The 15,859-nt window shown below is 41.5% G+C and overlaps 1 protein-coding gene across 1 annotated transcript; it reads left to right on the top strand.

Moving 5' to 3' along the window:
• Positions 1–6,559: 6,559 nt before the first annotated feature.
• RNF212B (ring finger protein 212B) lies at positions 6,560–15,837 on the top strand. The gene is made up of 15 exons (XM_063137646.1): positions 6,560–6,659; positions 7,046–7,098; positions 7,702–7,776; positions 9,924–10,039; positions 10,983–11,043; positions 11,224–11,252; positions 11,440–11,486; positions 11,938–11,980; positions 12,322–12,379; positions 13,279–13,324; positions 14,095–14,134; positions 14,274–14,401; positions 14,649–14,707; positions 14,801–14,841; positions 15,304–15,837. The coding sequence occupies exons 1-15, from the start codon at positions 6,560–6,562 to the stop codon at positions 15,338–15,340; spliced, it is 933 nt and encodes a 310-aa protein (XP_062993716.1). The 3' UTR covers positions 15,341–15,837.
• Positions 15,838–15,859: the final 22 nt, after the last annotated feature.

Raw genomic sequence — 15,859 nt, forward strand, 5'->3', positions numbered from 1 at the left:
CACGCACACGGAGACGCGCGTAACTCCGGCTCGCTTTTTGCCTTCTTCAGACTCTCCTAAAACCAGCCATCGTGTCCCGTCCACCGTTTCAAAGGGAGGGAGGGAGGGAGGGGGGGGAGAGAGAGAAATGCACATTAGCTGGCGTGAGTTTAGACAAGCTCTTTACCTGTGCAATATCCACACAACCAACCTCTGTAGAACCATATCAATTTCTGCTGCCTCCACAACCAGAAACCAAGAGATTTCTGACTTATCCCCAAATGCCCTGGTCTATACTGCCATCCTGGCTTCTGTGGGACTTTGTGGCAGGTAGTTCCTCAGGCTCTTTTCCCTTGGATACAAGGGTCTTATTCTAGAATATCTAATTCTGTCCAGCCTGTTATAGAGTTATTTATCTTTCTACACACCCTTCCTCTCATCTCTTCCTCTACGTTTTTAGGTTCTGTTAGAACATCTATGCTGTACTATTTCAAGTCCCACCTTGACAAGATTTTCTTTAAACCTTCCCTTACATTGCTTTTCTGGTTACCCATCTCTTAGTACACCATGCAAGCAAAGTTTACATGTTACTGAATTTCCTCACAAGCTTAATATCCAACCCTCTCTCTTGTCCACTCCCTCCGCCCCTTTCTAGTTTTCTGTTGTGCCATTTCAAGATTATAAAATCCTCAGATGAGGGTCAGATTACTTTTCATAGTACTATAAAGTGCTTTAGGGCACAACCCTATGCATGTTTAGAAAGGAGGTGGGGGAATCTTACAGCTCCCAGCATGCCCCAGCCAGACTTTTTTTTTTCTGTCTGAGCATGCATAGGATTGCACCCCTAGCCAGTTAAAAAATAAAATGAAAAATAGCATGCTGTCATTCCCCCTGAGTCTTTGGGATAAGGGTATAACATTGAAACATCAACATACATAACGTTGCCATTTGTTAAAAACAAAACAAAAAACACTTCCAGGCACATATTTGTCTACCTGTCGGAATCTCATAATTCACAATGCAGATGCTTCAATTTATTGCCCAGTAAAGACTATTTCACTTATGATGTTTTGTGTGTGAAAATTACATGAGTATTGATTTTGTTCGATGTCGCTGTTTTTGAAAACAGCTTTTAAAATCGGAAATGCAGAAAAGAGACGTTTGACACAAGGGGGGTGGGGAAGGATAAAAGAACCGGGGGGGGGGCGTTAAATGACAGGACTTTGTGTACCCTCCTCCTTTCCTGCATGTTACTATGCTTCCTTCTTCCCCCGCACAAGGCTCCATCCCTTCTGTTCATTTGTCCCCAATTCCCCTTGCTTGGCAGAATTCTCCCTTTGCATCTCTGCTGATCCCGCACCTTCTCCTGCTATGTAGGGGTGAAGTCCAGCCTTTGGGGAGCACCTTGACTCTTTTATCACGATATCAGCAGGAACAGGAGAGAACAAAGGTCAGGGCTGGGAAGGAGAGAAGATAACAACAGAGAATGAGGAAAAAGCAGTGTGTGGGGGAAGGGGATGGCTCAGCAGCAACTGAATAGCAAACAATCCACTTAAAAATCCATATAGTGTAATACTTTTAGATCACACACACACAAATGCGCAAGTTTTCAAGATCTCCAGATGGCTTCATCAGGGAAGATGTTACGAAAAGCTGGTTTGTGGTGGGGCTGGGATGGGGGAGTGGGGAAAACTGACTGGATGTTGTAATCAGGATGCCTGCATAGTCAGAGTCTTAAGATGATATAGAGAAGGAGGGTTTACAGACATTCAAGGTGGGCTCTTGTCAGGTAATGGTTTCAGGTTTCAGTGATCTTTGATTTGGCCTAATAAGGGTGTTGTGTTACACTATATGGATTTTTACATTTCCCCCTATGGTCTACAGGGTTGCCTTTTGGTTTTTGTAATCCATTTTAATAAATGGATTAAATTATGAGAACCAATGTGGGAAGGATTTGACAAAAATGGAAATGAAAAATTGCAGTGAAGATGGTTGCTTCGTCTGCAGCTATTAGTTACAATTCAACAGCTGCTACAAAATCCATGGGGGGCTGGTGCCTTTTCTGCTTCCTGCTGGCTATTAGCAATCTAAAAGGCCCCCACTCTACATAACAGACCCTCAGATACTAGATTACATGCTCATCCTCAATCTAGACCCTCTCTGTATCCATGGCCCATCAGTCAGTCAGCTCACCCCCTTATTGTTTCTCACTTCCTTGAGCACTTAGGTTGTCACCTTTTTTCTGGCAAGGTTCTTGGGTGCATAACAGGCAGTGATTTCACAAGTGCAGATTTCTCTGGCTTAAACACAATGGTTTAGAAAAACTTGACCTGCTGAATCTGCCTCTCATGCAGGTATGACAAGCATAGGGGCCCTCCCAGGCAAAAGGTGGTCACCCTACTCTATTATTTATTTATTTTATTTATGTATTACATTTTTATACCGCCCAATAGCCGAAGCTCTCTGGGCGGTTCATTATTATTATATTTATTTAAATATAATAATATTTAAATTATTTTGCTCAATCCCATCAATTGTCTTTTCTCAGTTCTTGCTTTATTAATGACCTGCTATCCTGGATGTTACTGTTCCACTTTCAGGATCTCATACCTATATCTGACACCCCTCAGGTCCTCTTCATACTACCATTTACCATCTATGCTCCACGGATATCCTAGCTGTAGCTAGACCTAAGGTTTATCCCAGGATCATCCCAGGTTCGCCCCTGCCTGAGTGCTGGATGCCCTGTGTGACACTTAGATGAACAGGTTTGACCCCAGGACAATCCTGGGATAAACCTTAGGTCTAGCTACAGCCTCTGTTTCCCTTCAACATCTTCATTTCTATATTAGTGCTCCCTTTTCCCCTTCAGCACCCCCATCTCTCATTTCAATCCCGTCCGGACTTACTCTTCCTTCTCTTACCATTCATAGAATCATAGAATCATAGAACAGCAGAGTTGGAAGGGGCCTACAAGGCCATCTAGTCCAACCCCCTGCTCAATGCAGGAATCCACCCTACAGCATCCCTGACAGATGGTTGTCCAGCTGCCTCTTGAAGGCCTCTAGTGTGGGAGAAGAGCCCATAACCTCCCTAGGTAACTGAGTCCACCGTCGCACTGCTCTAACAGTCAGGAAGTTTTTCCTGATGTCCAGCCGGAATCTGGCTCCCTTTAACTTGAGCCCGTTATTCCGTGTCCTGCACTCTGGGAGGATCGAGAAGAGATCCTGGCCCTCCTCTGTGTGACAACCTTTTAAGTATTTGAAGAGTGCTATCATGTCTCCCCTCAATCTTATTTTCTCCAGGCTAAACATGCCCAGTTCTTTCAGTCTCTCTTCATAGGGCTTTGTTTCTAGACCCCTGATCATCCTGGTTGCCCTCTTCTGAACATGCTCCAGCTTGTCTGCATCCTTCTTGAATTGTGGAGCCCAGAACTGGACACAATACTCTAGATGAGGCCTAACCAGGGCCGAATAGAGAGGAACCAGTACCTCACATGATTTGGAAGCTATACTTCTATTAATGCAGCCCAAAATAGCATTTCACTCCCCATCCTACTATCTCAACACTGTGCCCTAGCTTATTTCAGAAAATTAAACCCTCCTGCCTTTTCTTTTGTATTCCTGTTTCCACCTTCTTCTAATTCATTGGTCCTCAATAAATGGAGCAGGACCCATGGCCAGACCTAAGGTGGGTCAATAACTAGTTCGATTAATAGGAAACCATAGCTCGGTGTGGGTGTATACCTAACAATTAAGAACAAAACAAGAGCCATGCTGGATCAGACCAAGGTCCATCTAGTCCAGCACTCTGTTCACACAATGGCCAAGCAGCTGTCGACCAGGAAGCCACATTGCAACAGCACCTTCCTTCCCATGTTCCCCTGCAACGAGTGTATAAAGTCTTATTGCCTCAGATACTGGAGGTAGCACATAGCCATCAGGACTAGCAACCACTGATAGCCTTTTCAAACCCCCTTTTAAAACCATCCCAATTGGTGGCCATCTCTACACCTTGCGGTAGCGAATTCCAGTTTATGCGTTGTGTGAAGAAGTCCTTCCTTTTATCTGTCCTGAATACCCATCACCTTCATGGGATGACCCCATTGGGTTCTAGTATTATGAGAGAGGGAGAAAAATGACTCCTTATGCACATTTTCCACACCATGCATAATTTTGTGCCATGCATAATTCTGTAATTCCCAGAGTTCCCTAGAAATGGCTGTTTAACTGGTAGTCTGCAGTGAAGGTATGTTCTTCACCTAGTCACCCATCACCAACTGCCCTCTTCCCTTGGCAGTTCTTTTACCTCAACCTGACTTTATACCTTTATACCTTCTTTTACCTTTGTTCTGACTTTATACTGTTAGTTTTACCCTACCCAGTGCCTGTTTGCATTCTCTTCCCCTCCTTATTGTTTTATTATGATTCTATTAGAATGTAAGCCTATGCGGCAGGGTCTTGCTATTTACTGTTTTACTCTGTACAGCACCATGTACATTGATGGTGCTATATAAATAATAATAATAATAATAACCTCTCACATTACTGCCAGTATATCCAGGCTGGTGGCTCTGATTTCAGTGGGGCTGTGAATCCATCCTGGTTTCCAGTCAAAACCAGTCAGAGCTCTAAAGGAGCAATCCTAGGTGCCGAAACTTGGGCGGCTCATTTAAAGTTCAGCACCTTGCATAGTTCCTTTAGAGTTCTGACTGAAACCCAGAACGGATTCACAGCCCCACCGAAATCGGAGCCACCAGCCTCTACTGGCCATGCCATTTTAAGGAGCAATCCTATGCATGTTTAGATAGAAAAAAAAGGCCTACAACTCCCAGCATTCCTCAGACAGACTTTTTGGTTGCCATGGAGTTGCAGGACTTTTTCCTATCTAAAAATGCATAGGATTGTGTCCTTATACGCCTATTTCTGCGCCCCGCCCCATTGCCTCTCCATCCACATCCCCTCCTCACTCCCTTATTACCCCCTCAGAGCCAGAGCCCCGCCCCCTCAAGCCTCGCGACGGTTTTTTTTTTTTTTGAACCCTGTGTTTTCGCGCCTCTTTTAACGGCTGTTTTGGAGCTAAGGTGGCGGAGTCGCCTCGGGGGGAAAAAGGCGGGAAAGAGACGAGAGAGGGGAGGGGAAGGGGGGGAATGCTTGCCAAGGGAGGCGACCCCACCACAGAAGACTCAACATTGTAGATTGTGAATTTATAATTATAAATTTATATAATTGACGCAACTAGACAACATTCCCCTCCTAAAAATAGGCGGTTTACCAGGGAAGTTGGGGAAGTTCCTTACATGGGGTGGAGAGAAAGGGACTGGGTACGCTGTTCTTCTCACGGGGGTGCCTTCTCGTCATGTTTGGTCATTTTAGCTTGCAAAATGTGCATTTCCCTAAAGCCTAGTCCTACTCATTACAAGTTCTTCCCTTTGGATGCTAAATATGCATAATCTCTATACCTGTCTCTCCAGAGATGGTTCCTGATCTCTTAATATCTTGCCCCTGATGCATCATTTCCCCTGTTTTCAGAGTGGCAACGAAAACAAGTCCTTTCACAACTTAAAAGGCCAACAAATGTATTTTAGTTTTTGTGGAATAAAGCCCACTTTTAATTTTGTCCCGCTTTGTCTTCTGGAAAAAAAGCTGCATCTAGTAGATTCTTCATCAATCCTCCTGAATTCATTTGATTTTTATGCTCAGACCACACAAAACCACCCTGAAATCTCAGCACCCATCTCATAAAAACCACAAACCCAATACACCATGGTGCTTCCATGGTACAAAGACATTGATCTCCTCAAGTGGATTCCTGCATTGAGCAGGGGTTGGTCTCAATGGCCTTGTAGGCCCCTTCCAACTCTACTATTCTATGATTCTAAGTCTTTAAACAGAAGCATCCCAATTCTGCCATCAAGTCATGTCTGTATTTGCAGACAGCACTGTAAAAAATGTGGGATGTGATGCAAAAACATGGATCCAAGGCAAAGATCCCTGGAGTCCTCCTAAACCCACCATTAAATCACAGTAAATTTACAGATAGTACTTTAAATAGTGGATCCAGCAGTTTGTACATGGTGCAAAACTAAAAGTATTTATTCGAATTGGATACTGCCTAACTGTGTGGTTTACAATCACAAAACCAAACAGCAGCAGCAACAAAATAACTTAAAATAATAACAATAATAATAATGTATCAAAATAATACAGAATCAAACATTAGAAACATTATTCAATGTTTAAAACATTGGGGAGCCAGCTGTAAAATTTAAAAAGCAACAGATTAAGGGTCAAAGAGGAAGGTCTTAACCTGATGTCTAAAGTTTCCCACCACTTCTCTCTCTCTTTTTCTTACCATTAAGGAGGAAAGACTGACTAGCTGCACAGTGCCTTTTGATTGGTAGCGCTAGGATCACCCTCTGGCCCAGTAGAATCTGACATATTGTGAACTGCCCAGAGAGCTTCGGGTATTGGGTGGTATAAAAATGTAATAAATAAATAAATAAATATCCTCCTAATCTGATCCACTTTTCCCAACAGAAGCTGAATGGGACATCTGCTTCACCTCTCACTCTAGCACCATGGATTGGTTTCATTGCAATCAGTGTTTCGGCCAGGAGACATCTGACTTTTACATCACTAGCTGTGGACACATATTTTGCAAAAAATGTGCTGATACAGGTAAGAGTTACAATACGATGTTTCTACCACGTCTTGTAGGCAACATTCAAAGAGTCACAGATATTACACAAGGGTGGGCGCTAAACACATATTAGTCTTCTGGATCCTTCACATGAAAAAGTGTTGCTCATGTGTTATTTCCCCATACAATCTGGAAGTCATGTGATAACAGGAAAGCATTTTAGGAATGTTTAGCCCCTAAGATCAGAAGCCAAGCAGTCACAAAGAATACAGTGTTTAGTGCTCTTTTAAAAGACATCTATGATTTTGAAGAGTGGCTCATAAATAGAGGGCTGATCCTTCTTGTTATTTCAGAGCACTTGAGATTTAACTATGATAATTTTCAATAGATTATACTAACACCTTTTACATTTTAATCCTGGCAGATAAATGCCTGTCTTGTGGAACAAGCTGCAAATATTTGTTTCTCAATGATAATGTAAGTTGTGGTTTCTCTAAGACAGAATTTTAACTTCTTCCTTTCTGGAATATAAATGTTTTATTTGTACCACATCCATTTCAACAAATGTACAGACATTTTATTTATAAAAAACAGGGGAATCAAATAGAGGGCAGAATTATGAAAGCTGTTGCTGCCTCATACACTCAACATTAGAGAGTTCTTGGGTTGGCAGGCTTTTCCATTTGAGGGTATGATGACATCAAAACTCCTTTTTTTAAATGATGCAACCTGAATGGCTATAACAGTGCAGAGGATAGAGATAGAAGCCCATGATTACTAGCTTGCATGATGAGACAAGAAGAATAAAAGATATCCTGAGAACATGGAAACATTTTAGTATACAAAGCTCTTTCTCATAAGCAGATACATGCAACTATTCCAGTATTATATGTGCCAAAATTTAGACTGACACAGTGGCTGGCAAAGGCCACGTAGTTAATGAAGAGGGATTTGTACTTTGGTCCCTTAAATATACCACCAATGAAAAAAACCAGAAAAATCTCGATTTGTTTAGCATTTGGGGAAGATTAGGAAGGGTCTGGTTCTTATCTCCCCTCTCTTTGCCTCCCTGATATTCAGATGAAACCAGAAGAAAAAAGGTTTTTCAAAAGCCCTCTTGAAACAGCACTCAACTATATTGCCCACCTATCTCAGGTAAGAATGATAAACCTGGTAATTTGTTGGGAATTATCTCAGTTCTTAGATCTTAAAATAGTTGACATGATTGGCAAAATGAGAGGCAACACAAGCAAGAACAACTCAGCAGCCAAAAAATATGGAGCAAATTTTGTGGAATGTTTGTCAAAAGTCAGAGTAGCTTAAGGAAAAGGAGAGAAGTGCTTAAGTGGTCCTTAGAGAATGACCACTCCACTCAAAAAGGAAGAAAGTCTAATAACCCATTCTCCAATTCAACAATCCAGCTATTCCCCTAAAATTTGCAGTTCACCTCATTTCTATTGTAGGGAGATTGCAAAGGTCAGTTAGAGAACTAGTTAATAACCAATCTCGGAAAAGGTTAATAATAACAGTGGTCCCCATACTTAGCAAATTAATTACAACAACAGATAAAAGAGCCAGATAAATATGGCTACATGCTAGTTAATAATCAAAGAGAATTTCAGCAGAATCAGCAGCACCTAAGCATTAAAATCACCCAGGGTTGCCATATTCTGTATATCTCACAGGACTTGGCAATCACCATCCCAAACCCTCCGGTGAGCTAGATAACCTGAAATTGAACTGGGCAGGGCCACCCTAAGGCGGCCCTGTAAATACCTAGGGCTGTAAATACCTAGGGCTGGCAATGACAGCACTAGGTGTTGGGATGTCATCAAAGAGGCCAAATTCTCTGAGTTTTCATGATACTTTTGGGCATCAAGAGGATCAAAAGAAAGGAAGAAAGAAAAGCTCAGAACAACATTCTTGTGGTGTTTATATAGAAATTACCCTTCCTTGCTTTGGTGGCTATTGCTGGAGATGACAATGAAAATGTTTGTTTAAGAAGTTTAAACATCACACCTTCAACGATGAAGTTCCTAGGATGGTTTAAAATGTAAAAGCAAGAAAGTATAATTAATCAAAACAATGATATAACAGCAATTTAAAGCAGCATGTAAGCAACTAAAAGATTTAAAAGGGCTGGGAGAATTAAGAAGTCTTCACCTATTGCTGAAAGGATAGCCTTTTAGATGCCAGGCGAGCCACCAATGGGAGGGAATTACAAAAGCAGTGTGCCACAAATGAGGCTTTCTAGTAAAATGTAGACATTTAAGGGAGGTTAATATTTTAATTGTTGCATTTCCAATGTTCTCCAGTAGGTCTTAATTTTTGACCCCTCTGCCTCAGCCTGAAAATAGCTTTGTATGCTCACTACTGAACTAGGCTATGGAGTTGTTACATTTTTACAACATGTACCCCATGCGTGAGTTTTATCTCAAGGTTGTTACTACTAAAAGTAGACTGTAGTAATTTGCCTGATAAAGAAGGCTTGCAGCTCTTAAGTAGCTACCTACCTCATAATATTAGCATATGCATCAGAATTTTTCTGTATATTTTTCTTTCCTCTACCAAACCCAGAAGTTGCTTAATTTCCCATAGCTTAAATGCAGTTTCAAGGCTTGCTGAGAGGGAAACAGATCGGAAAGCACACTCAAATCAAGTTGGTATTATCCATATCACCTTGTTCTGTTGCAGCCACTGTGTACACAAACTCTGTGTCTTGCAAACATTAAGAGCATAATGCCATAGGTCACGCCTATGACTTGAGGCACTATTGGAGTAAATATGTGACGCTGCTAGTCCATTTGTCCATCTAGCCCAGTACAAGTAGGGAACCTATGGCTCTCCAGATGTTGGCAGACTACACCTTCTACCATCCTTGGCTACTGGTCATGTTGGATGATATTCATGGGAGTTAGAGTCAACATCTGGGACAGCACAGGCTCCCCACTCTTACTGTGAGTGGTAGGGATTGAACCCATGTCCATCTACATACAAGGCATATGCTTTACCACTGAGCTATGACCCCTGAGTTGAAAGGTTCTTCCTCATCTCCCTAAGTAAGCTACAGCCCTAAATCTGACTTCATGAAAACACATTTTAAAAATGATTTTAGGATGTTTTAACAATGTATATTATGTTTTAATTCAATTTTATGTATTTTATATTTACTGTTGTTCTGCGCCTTGATCAAAATGGAGAGGCGGTTAAGAAATAAATAAATAAATAAATAAATAAATAAATAAATAAATACATGGCTTTAAATCCCCCTTTCCCATTCCCCATTTCCATTCTCTTCCTAGGTATGGATGTTCCAGAAGAGCCAGATGGAGCTGCTGGTTTCTTTCTACAAACACAATGCTTCAAAAGCGGAGGGAACCTTACAGCAAGCTTACCAGAAACTAAGTATCCAAGAAAAGTGAGACATGCAGGTTGTGTTCACATGAACAAAGGCAAACAGTATTAGTCATGTCTGCAGGGATTAGTAGAGCCAGTATGAGGTAGTGGCTAGAGTATTGGATGAGGCTTAAGGAGACCCACATTCAAATTCCCACTCATTCATGAAGCTTTTTGGGTGAACTTGGGCCAGTCATTTTCTCTTCATACAACCTACCTCTCAAGGTTGTTGTGAAGATAAAATAGGGGGAAGAGAACCATGTATGCTGCCCTCAGTTCATTCAAGGAAGGCAAATCCAACATAAGTCTTACTTAGAGTAAAATTATTTCTCTTCATTTCAATGAGTATACTATAAGTAGAACTTACATTGGATTTTACCCAGTATTTTTTTTAACTTTTACACTATTGACATATACATGAATCCATTCCTTCTCTGCTCCACAACATATAAGCACACAAATCAAAGCCAATCGGAGAAGCGGGTAAGAAATAAATTATTATTATTAAGTCAAGTCAATGAAGCCATACAAAATATCCTTGAATTCTCTTCTAATTTACGAGAGGAAATACTTCTTTAGCAGCAAGAGGAACTGTAGTAGTGGTGAAGTGGACCCTCTCAATCATGCTAACATAAACCAAGTTTGAGGGGTAAGAATATGTTCTCTTCTTTAAAAAGGATTTCTGCTATCTTCTAATTTCAATTACTATCATGTTAATTATTTATTTATTTATTTATTACATTTTACATTTTATTTATTACATTTTTATACCGCCCAATAGCCGAAGCTCTCTATTTGTGAAGTGAACGTAATGGTTTGTATGACACTTGAGTCAGACAGCTCATCTCTGTTCTGCATCACTACTAAAGTGTTCCCCAATGGAGAATAAAGTATAAATGCTAGGCCTGGGCAGATATAAAGGGTAAAACCATCTTGTATCTCCCCAATCCTCCATTCTCATTTAGGGAGTTGGAGGCAATACGGAAGGAGAACAGGGTATTGAAAAAGAAGTACCTCAGCTTGCAGGTAGGAGCTTTTTGTTGGAAACTGATCACATTTTCGGTGATTTGGTTTCTTACACCCTCTACTGGAGGGAATGCATTCTGCTCCTGTGTATTTGTCTCTGTAGTGAAGGAGGAAGCGAATCAATCTATTAGCATATTATTCAGGATTCTGAATCCTGAAAACTCTCTTCTGTCTCAACAGAGTTCTCAAGGACACCATCAGGGTAGCAGGTCAGTGCATCTGTTCTGCCCTTTTGGGACATTCATCAGGAGCTGCAGCATGTGAACTGTAGGCAGTAATGGCTTTTCTTGGCAGAATAAGGAAGCTGTACTTGAGACCACAGGACAGCAAAACATTTGGGACAAGATAATGTTTTTTTTACCCTTACTGTACAAAACTCATTTTAATTTGCTACAGAAACAGCACCCCAAGGCCGGTTGCCATCACACCCCCATCACAGAGAGGTAGGTAGATAGATGGGGCTCTGTACACATCCAGTTAGACCCCTGAGCAACACTGCACGTGGCAGTGAATCTTCTTGCGGATAACTGTAAGTGCACATGTTCTTGCCCTGTAAACTTAAGAATCAATGTGTGTTTGCCTGACAGAAAAAACCACGTTTGCACATGTGCATACATGAAATCCTGCATGCTCTCTGAGAGGAATGGAGATTGTTAGGAGAGTTTATCCAGAAAGGCATCTTATAAGTCTTTTTAATAGATAAATGAATACAAATATATACCCAAATCTTTGTCTGTTAAATCGGGGTATAGGATTTTGATCCTTGAGGAAAGGAATATTTACTACCTTTCCCTTGCCTGCGAGTATATAGAAATTACCTTATAATGACTCAGCATGATATGTCCCTCCAGCACATTACTTGCTACTCTACAGTAACTGTCTCATATTTTGCAGTTACACCAAACCCTATTTTCCAGCACTCCAGTGAAGTAGTCAGGTAGGTACATGAGGGATATCGTATTTCTTGGTTATGGGTATAATGGATTGTTGAATAATTTGTACCAAAGAATCTAGAAGCTTACTCAGAATTCCAGAGAAAATTCAGCTTTCCCCTCCTCCCTCTGGGAAAGCAACATTCTAACCCTTTCAGTTGTTAATACAATTCTCTTGCTGTGACCACTGCCCTCTCCTCTGTCCAGTTCCATAACAAGATTTTAATTCTATTTTTTAAAATCTAAACCACTTTGCAAAAACCATATTTAGGTATTGTCTGTCTGCTTGCATGCATTTCTAACCTTTTTATCAATGACTCCTTGGCGTTTTGTGCTTCTTTCATAGCCGCTCTTCTTCCATGGACTCCATCTCTTCCAGAATCAGCCATCTACCAAACTGGCAGGCAAGTCCCCCACATTGCTGTCCTTTTCTCAGAAAAGGAATATGGATAGAAGGGTGGATATACCGTATTTCTTCGATTGTAAGACGCCATCGATTGTAAGACGCACACTAATTTCAGTACCACCAACAGGAAAAAAAACCCTAAGACACACCTGCGATTCTAAGACGCACACCGTTTTTGGAGATGTTTATATGGGGGAAAAAGTGTGTCTTAGAATTGAAGAAATACGGTATTTCTTTCTTACAGACTCTCTTAGTGGCATAGGGTGTTCCGACAACTAGGAGCCATGGAAACCACCTGCCCAGGGTGAAGAGGCTGTGGTTCAATGGTAGAACATGTGCTTTGTATGCAGAAGGTCCCAGATTCAATCCCTGGCATCTCTAGGTAGGGCTAGGAAGGAATCCTGTCTGAAACCCTGGAGAGCTGCTGCTAGTCCATGTCAACAATACTGGGCTAGATGGACCAATGAACTGGCTCAGTATAAAGCATATCACTATGTTCCTATGATAAGAGAAGCCCCAGTGCTCTTTGAACACTTATATTTTGTGTTACCAAGGCCCGGTGTTTGGTAACACACCACATTACCACGCTATTCCCCTCTGGCCACTGAGCCTAGTGAAACAAGGACAGCAACACGTTGGCTGGGGAGGGGCCTTTTTTTAAAAAAAACCCCACATCACTGCTCCCCCAGTACCCTGTTCCCCTGAAAGTTCCAAAAGCCAGGAGCTGCTAATGCTATTTGTCTAATGAGGCCTACAAGACTCAATGAAAAGTGCAGATGCAATTGTAATGGAAACTTTAGAATTAAAATGTTTTAATTGTTATCCTATTTTGTAATGTTAACTGCTTTAAAAACTTTTCTAAATAAATAATAATAAATAGTTCTCAATTTTATCCAGCATGCCACAGGAGCCACAAGGATGACCCTTGCTGATTCTACTAATGGTAAGAAATAATTGGAGGCAGATTAAACTTCTGCCTTGTTTAGACCTACTGTAAAGAGTACAAGAGACCACAAGATGGTAACATAGGACCAGAAATAACAAAATGCAAGGTTCTTCTGCTAGGGATGTATGAGACTCAGTTCACAAATCACCAGAACCTGGCCAGTTCACAATTCCGAACGTGAACGGGAGCATATTGTTCTGGAAAAGCCTGCACATTCCCTAGCTTGCCATCACATTTGAAAGATGTGTATTTTTTGAAAATGTACCTTTAAAAATTATGTGTTTTCATGTTTTAGTCAGTGGGGAGAACTTGCTCACTTTTGAAAAATGCACACTTTTCCCTTTTAAAACGCACTTTCCTTATTCAAACGAAAAGAAAAAGAGGTTGCAAACTAAAACAGGAGTGTGGTGAAGCAAAATTTAAAGCGGAGTTTGGAGAATCTCAGCAAGCTCAAGCATCACTGATTCTATCCTTAGCTTCTGCCTACTTTCCCAGGATTGCAAATGCACCTCTGCTGGGGCACGAAACCAGGTCTACAGCCAAGGGATACACCATGCCTTAAAGTTGGAATAGAGCTTATTCAGGCCCCGAGAGGGGAACATATCCCCTTCTCTCTGTAATGGAAAGAGTAATTGCCCACTAATCTATAGTCCTCATCTTAAATTAGACACCCACAACAAGATCCCACATGCTTAACCTTGTTCTTCCCTGTCACCTTTCCATCAACTCATTACTAATTTCAGGTATAATAAAGTTCTGTTTTGCAGCTACTCCATCTCCAGCTTCCACTCAAAGTTTATTCTACAGGTGAGTTACAGCAGGGGAAGAGGGGTTCTCCTCCAGGATCCTGTCATTCATCACATGACCATAAAAAGGCCATACATCTAATATTGCCTGCAACTGTAATTTTTATTTCTTTCTCTCTTTGCTCCACCATTACTTTCAGGCCCTCTTCCAACACCCCCATCTCGAATGTCTTCAACCTACAGCCTTCTGTGGTGAGGCAAAGCCGGAGTGCTACCAACACCGGGCAGCAACAGGAAACCTCATATTTCAGCCTCAACATCTTTACTGGTGAGGAAGGGTACCCAGCTATTAACTACGACACCTTTTCCCATCCATATTCCTTCCCTCCGTAGTCTTTATGCCCAACATTGCTGATCACTCCACACTATAGTCTACTATAACAGGGGTTACAGTGGAGAGTAGTCTCAGCAATGTACTATAAAGTGTTAGGCATTAGGGCAGCACATACCACCTTGCCCCATATTCTCACCAAATACTCTCAGGTGTTCAATTCCGTTTTGGTTTTGGCCTACAGATCAGACAGAGGGCGTTTCTATGCCAGAACGTCACATCGAAAGGCTACGTCCCGTACAGGTGAGAAGCAGCCTGTGGGTATGGAGCATGGACTTTGTTACACCATCACTAGAATATTCTGAATCATTCCTTTTCTTTCTCTCTCCTTCCCAGCTGACGTTAACTCCTCATTATACACCATCCTTTCATAGCAGGTAAATGGGACGTGCCTGGCCTTTTCACCATCCTCCCATCAGATGCTTGGGAAAGAGAATACATAATGATGAGAAGAACTTTGAAAGACCATCAGTATAACATACGCAAGTGGGAGCATGGGGAATAGTTCACCTTTTGTTGCAGGGCTCTGCAACACAAGGCTGGAGGCAATGGTTAACTGATATAAATTAAGCTAGCTTTCAGAAAAAGCTGCTCAGCATGCTTACAGAGAACAGCATGAAAAAATCATAATGAAGTCAACACCACTCCACCCACCCACTTGGACCAGGTTCTTGTTCTGTATAGCAACCTCCTCTCTGTGTATACCAGGTTGAAATGCATTACTTACCACTATCAGAAGTCAGAATACTTTTATTGGACAAAGCTGAGTGGTAGGCAGGATATGTGACTGAAATATGAAGCCCTGTTCTATGCAACCAGCTCACTGTACTTTCGTCCATGTACTCTTCCATCAGCCGAACCCATCAGCAAAACTAGGGAGGACTGAAGCAACTGTGCTCTTAATCTGCATCATCACGGGCAAGATAGTCTCTTCTGCCCTGACTTTTGATGGTATAAATTCTGAACTGACAAACCATATGTTAACAGTAGACATCCGTTCCCCACTCTTGCTCGCACAAAATTTCAGGTGGCACCCGACGTGTGGTAGACTCAAGCGGTGTAATAAATCTTTGCAGGGTCTTTGTTGGAGGAATAATTAAAATGATAGCTGGTGGAATTGTCCTAAGGCCCACCATTACTGGTCTTTGATACTAACAGACTTCATTACAATGCATTAAATACACTATGGATACTAAAACTAGCCTTGCCTAGATTGTGATCAGTTTATTTTGTTAAGAAGAGAGCTGATGCTGTCAGTGGCTAAAATGCAACCCAAATATTCCATCAATCTAATCCTGGTTGTACATAATATAGGACTACTTTGTCTATAATCATAATTGCTTCCCACATTGAGGACATAAGAGGTAAGCCTAAAAAAAGCAGTAATCTGGAAAG

The sequence above is a fragment of the Elgaria multicarinata genome, chromosome 11, assembly GCF_023053635.1.
Source record: "Elgaria multicarinata webbii isolate HBS135686 ecotype San Diego chromosome 11, rElgMul1.1.pri, whole genome shotgun sequence".
Lineage (NCBI taxonomy): Eukaryota > Metazoa > Chordata > Lepidosauria > Squamata > Anguidae > Elgaria > Elgaria multicarinata.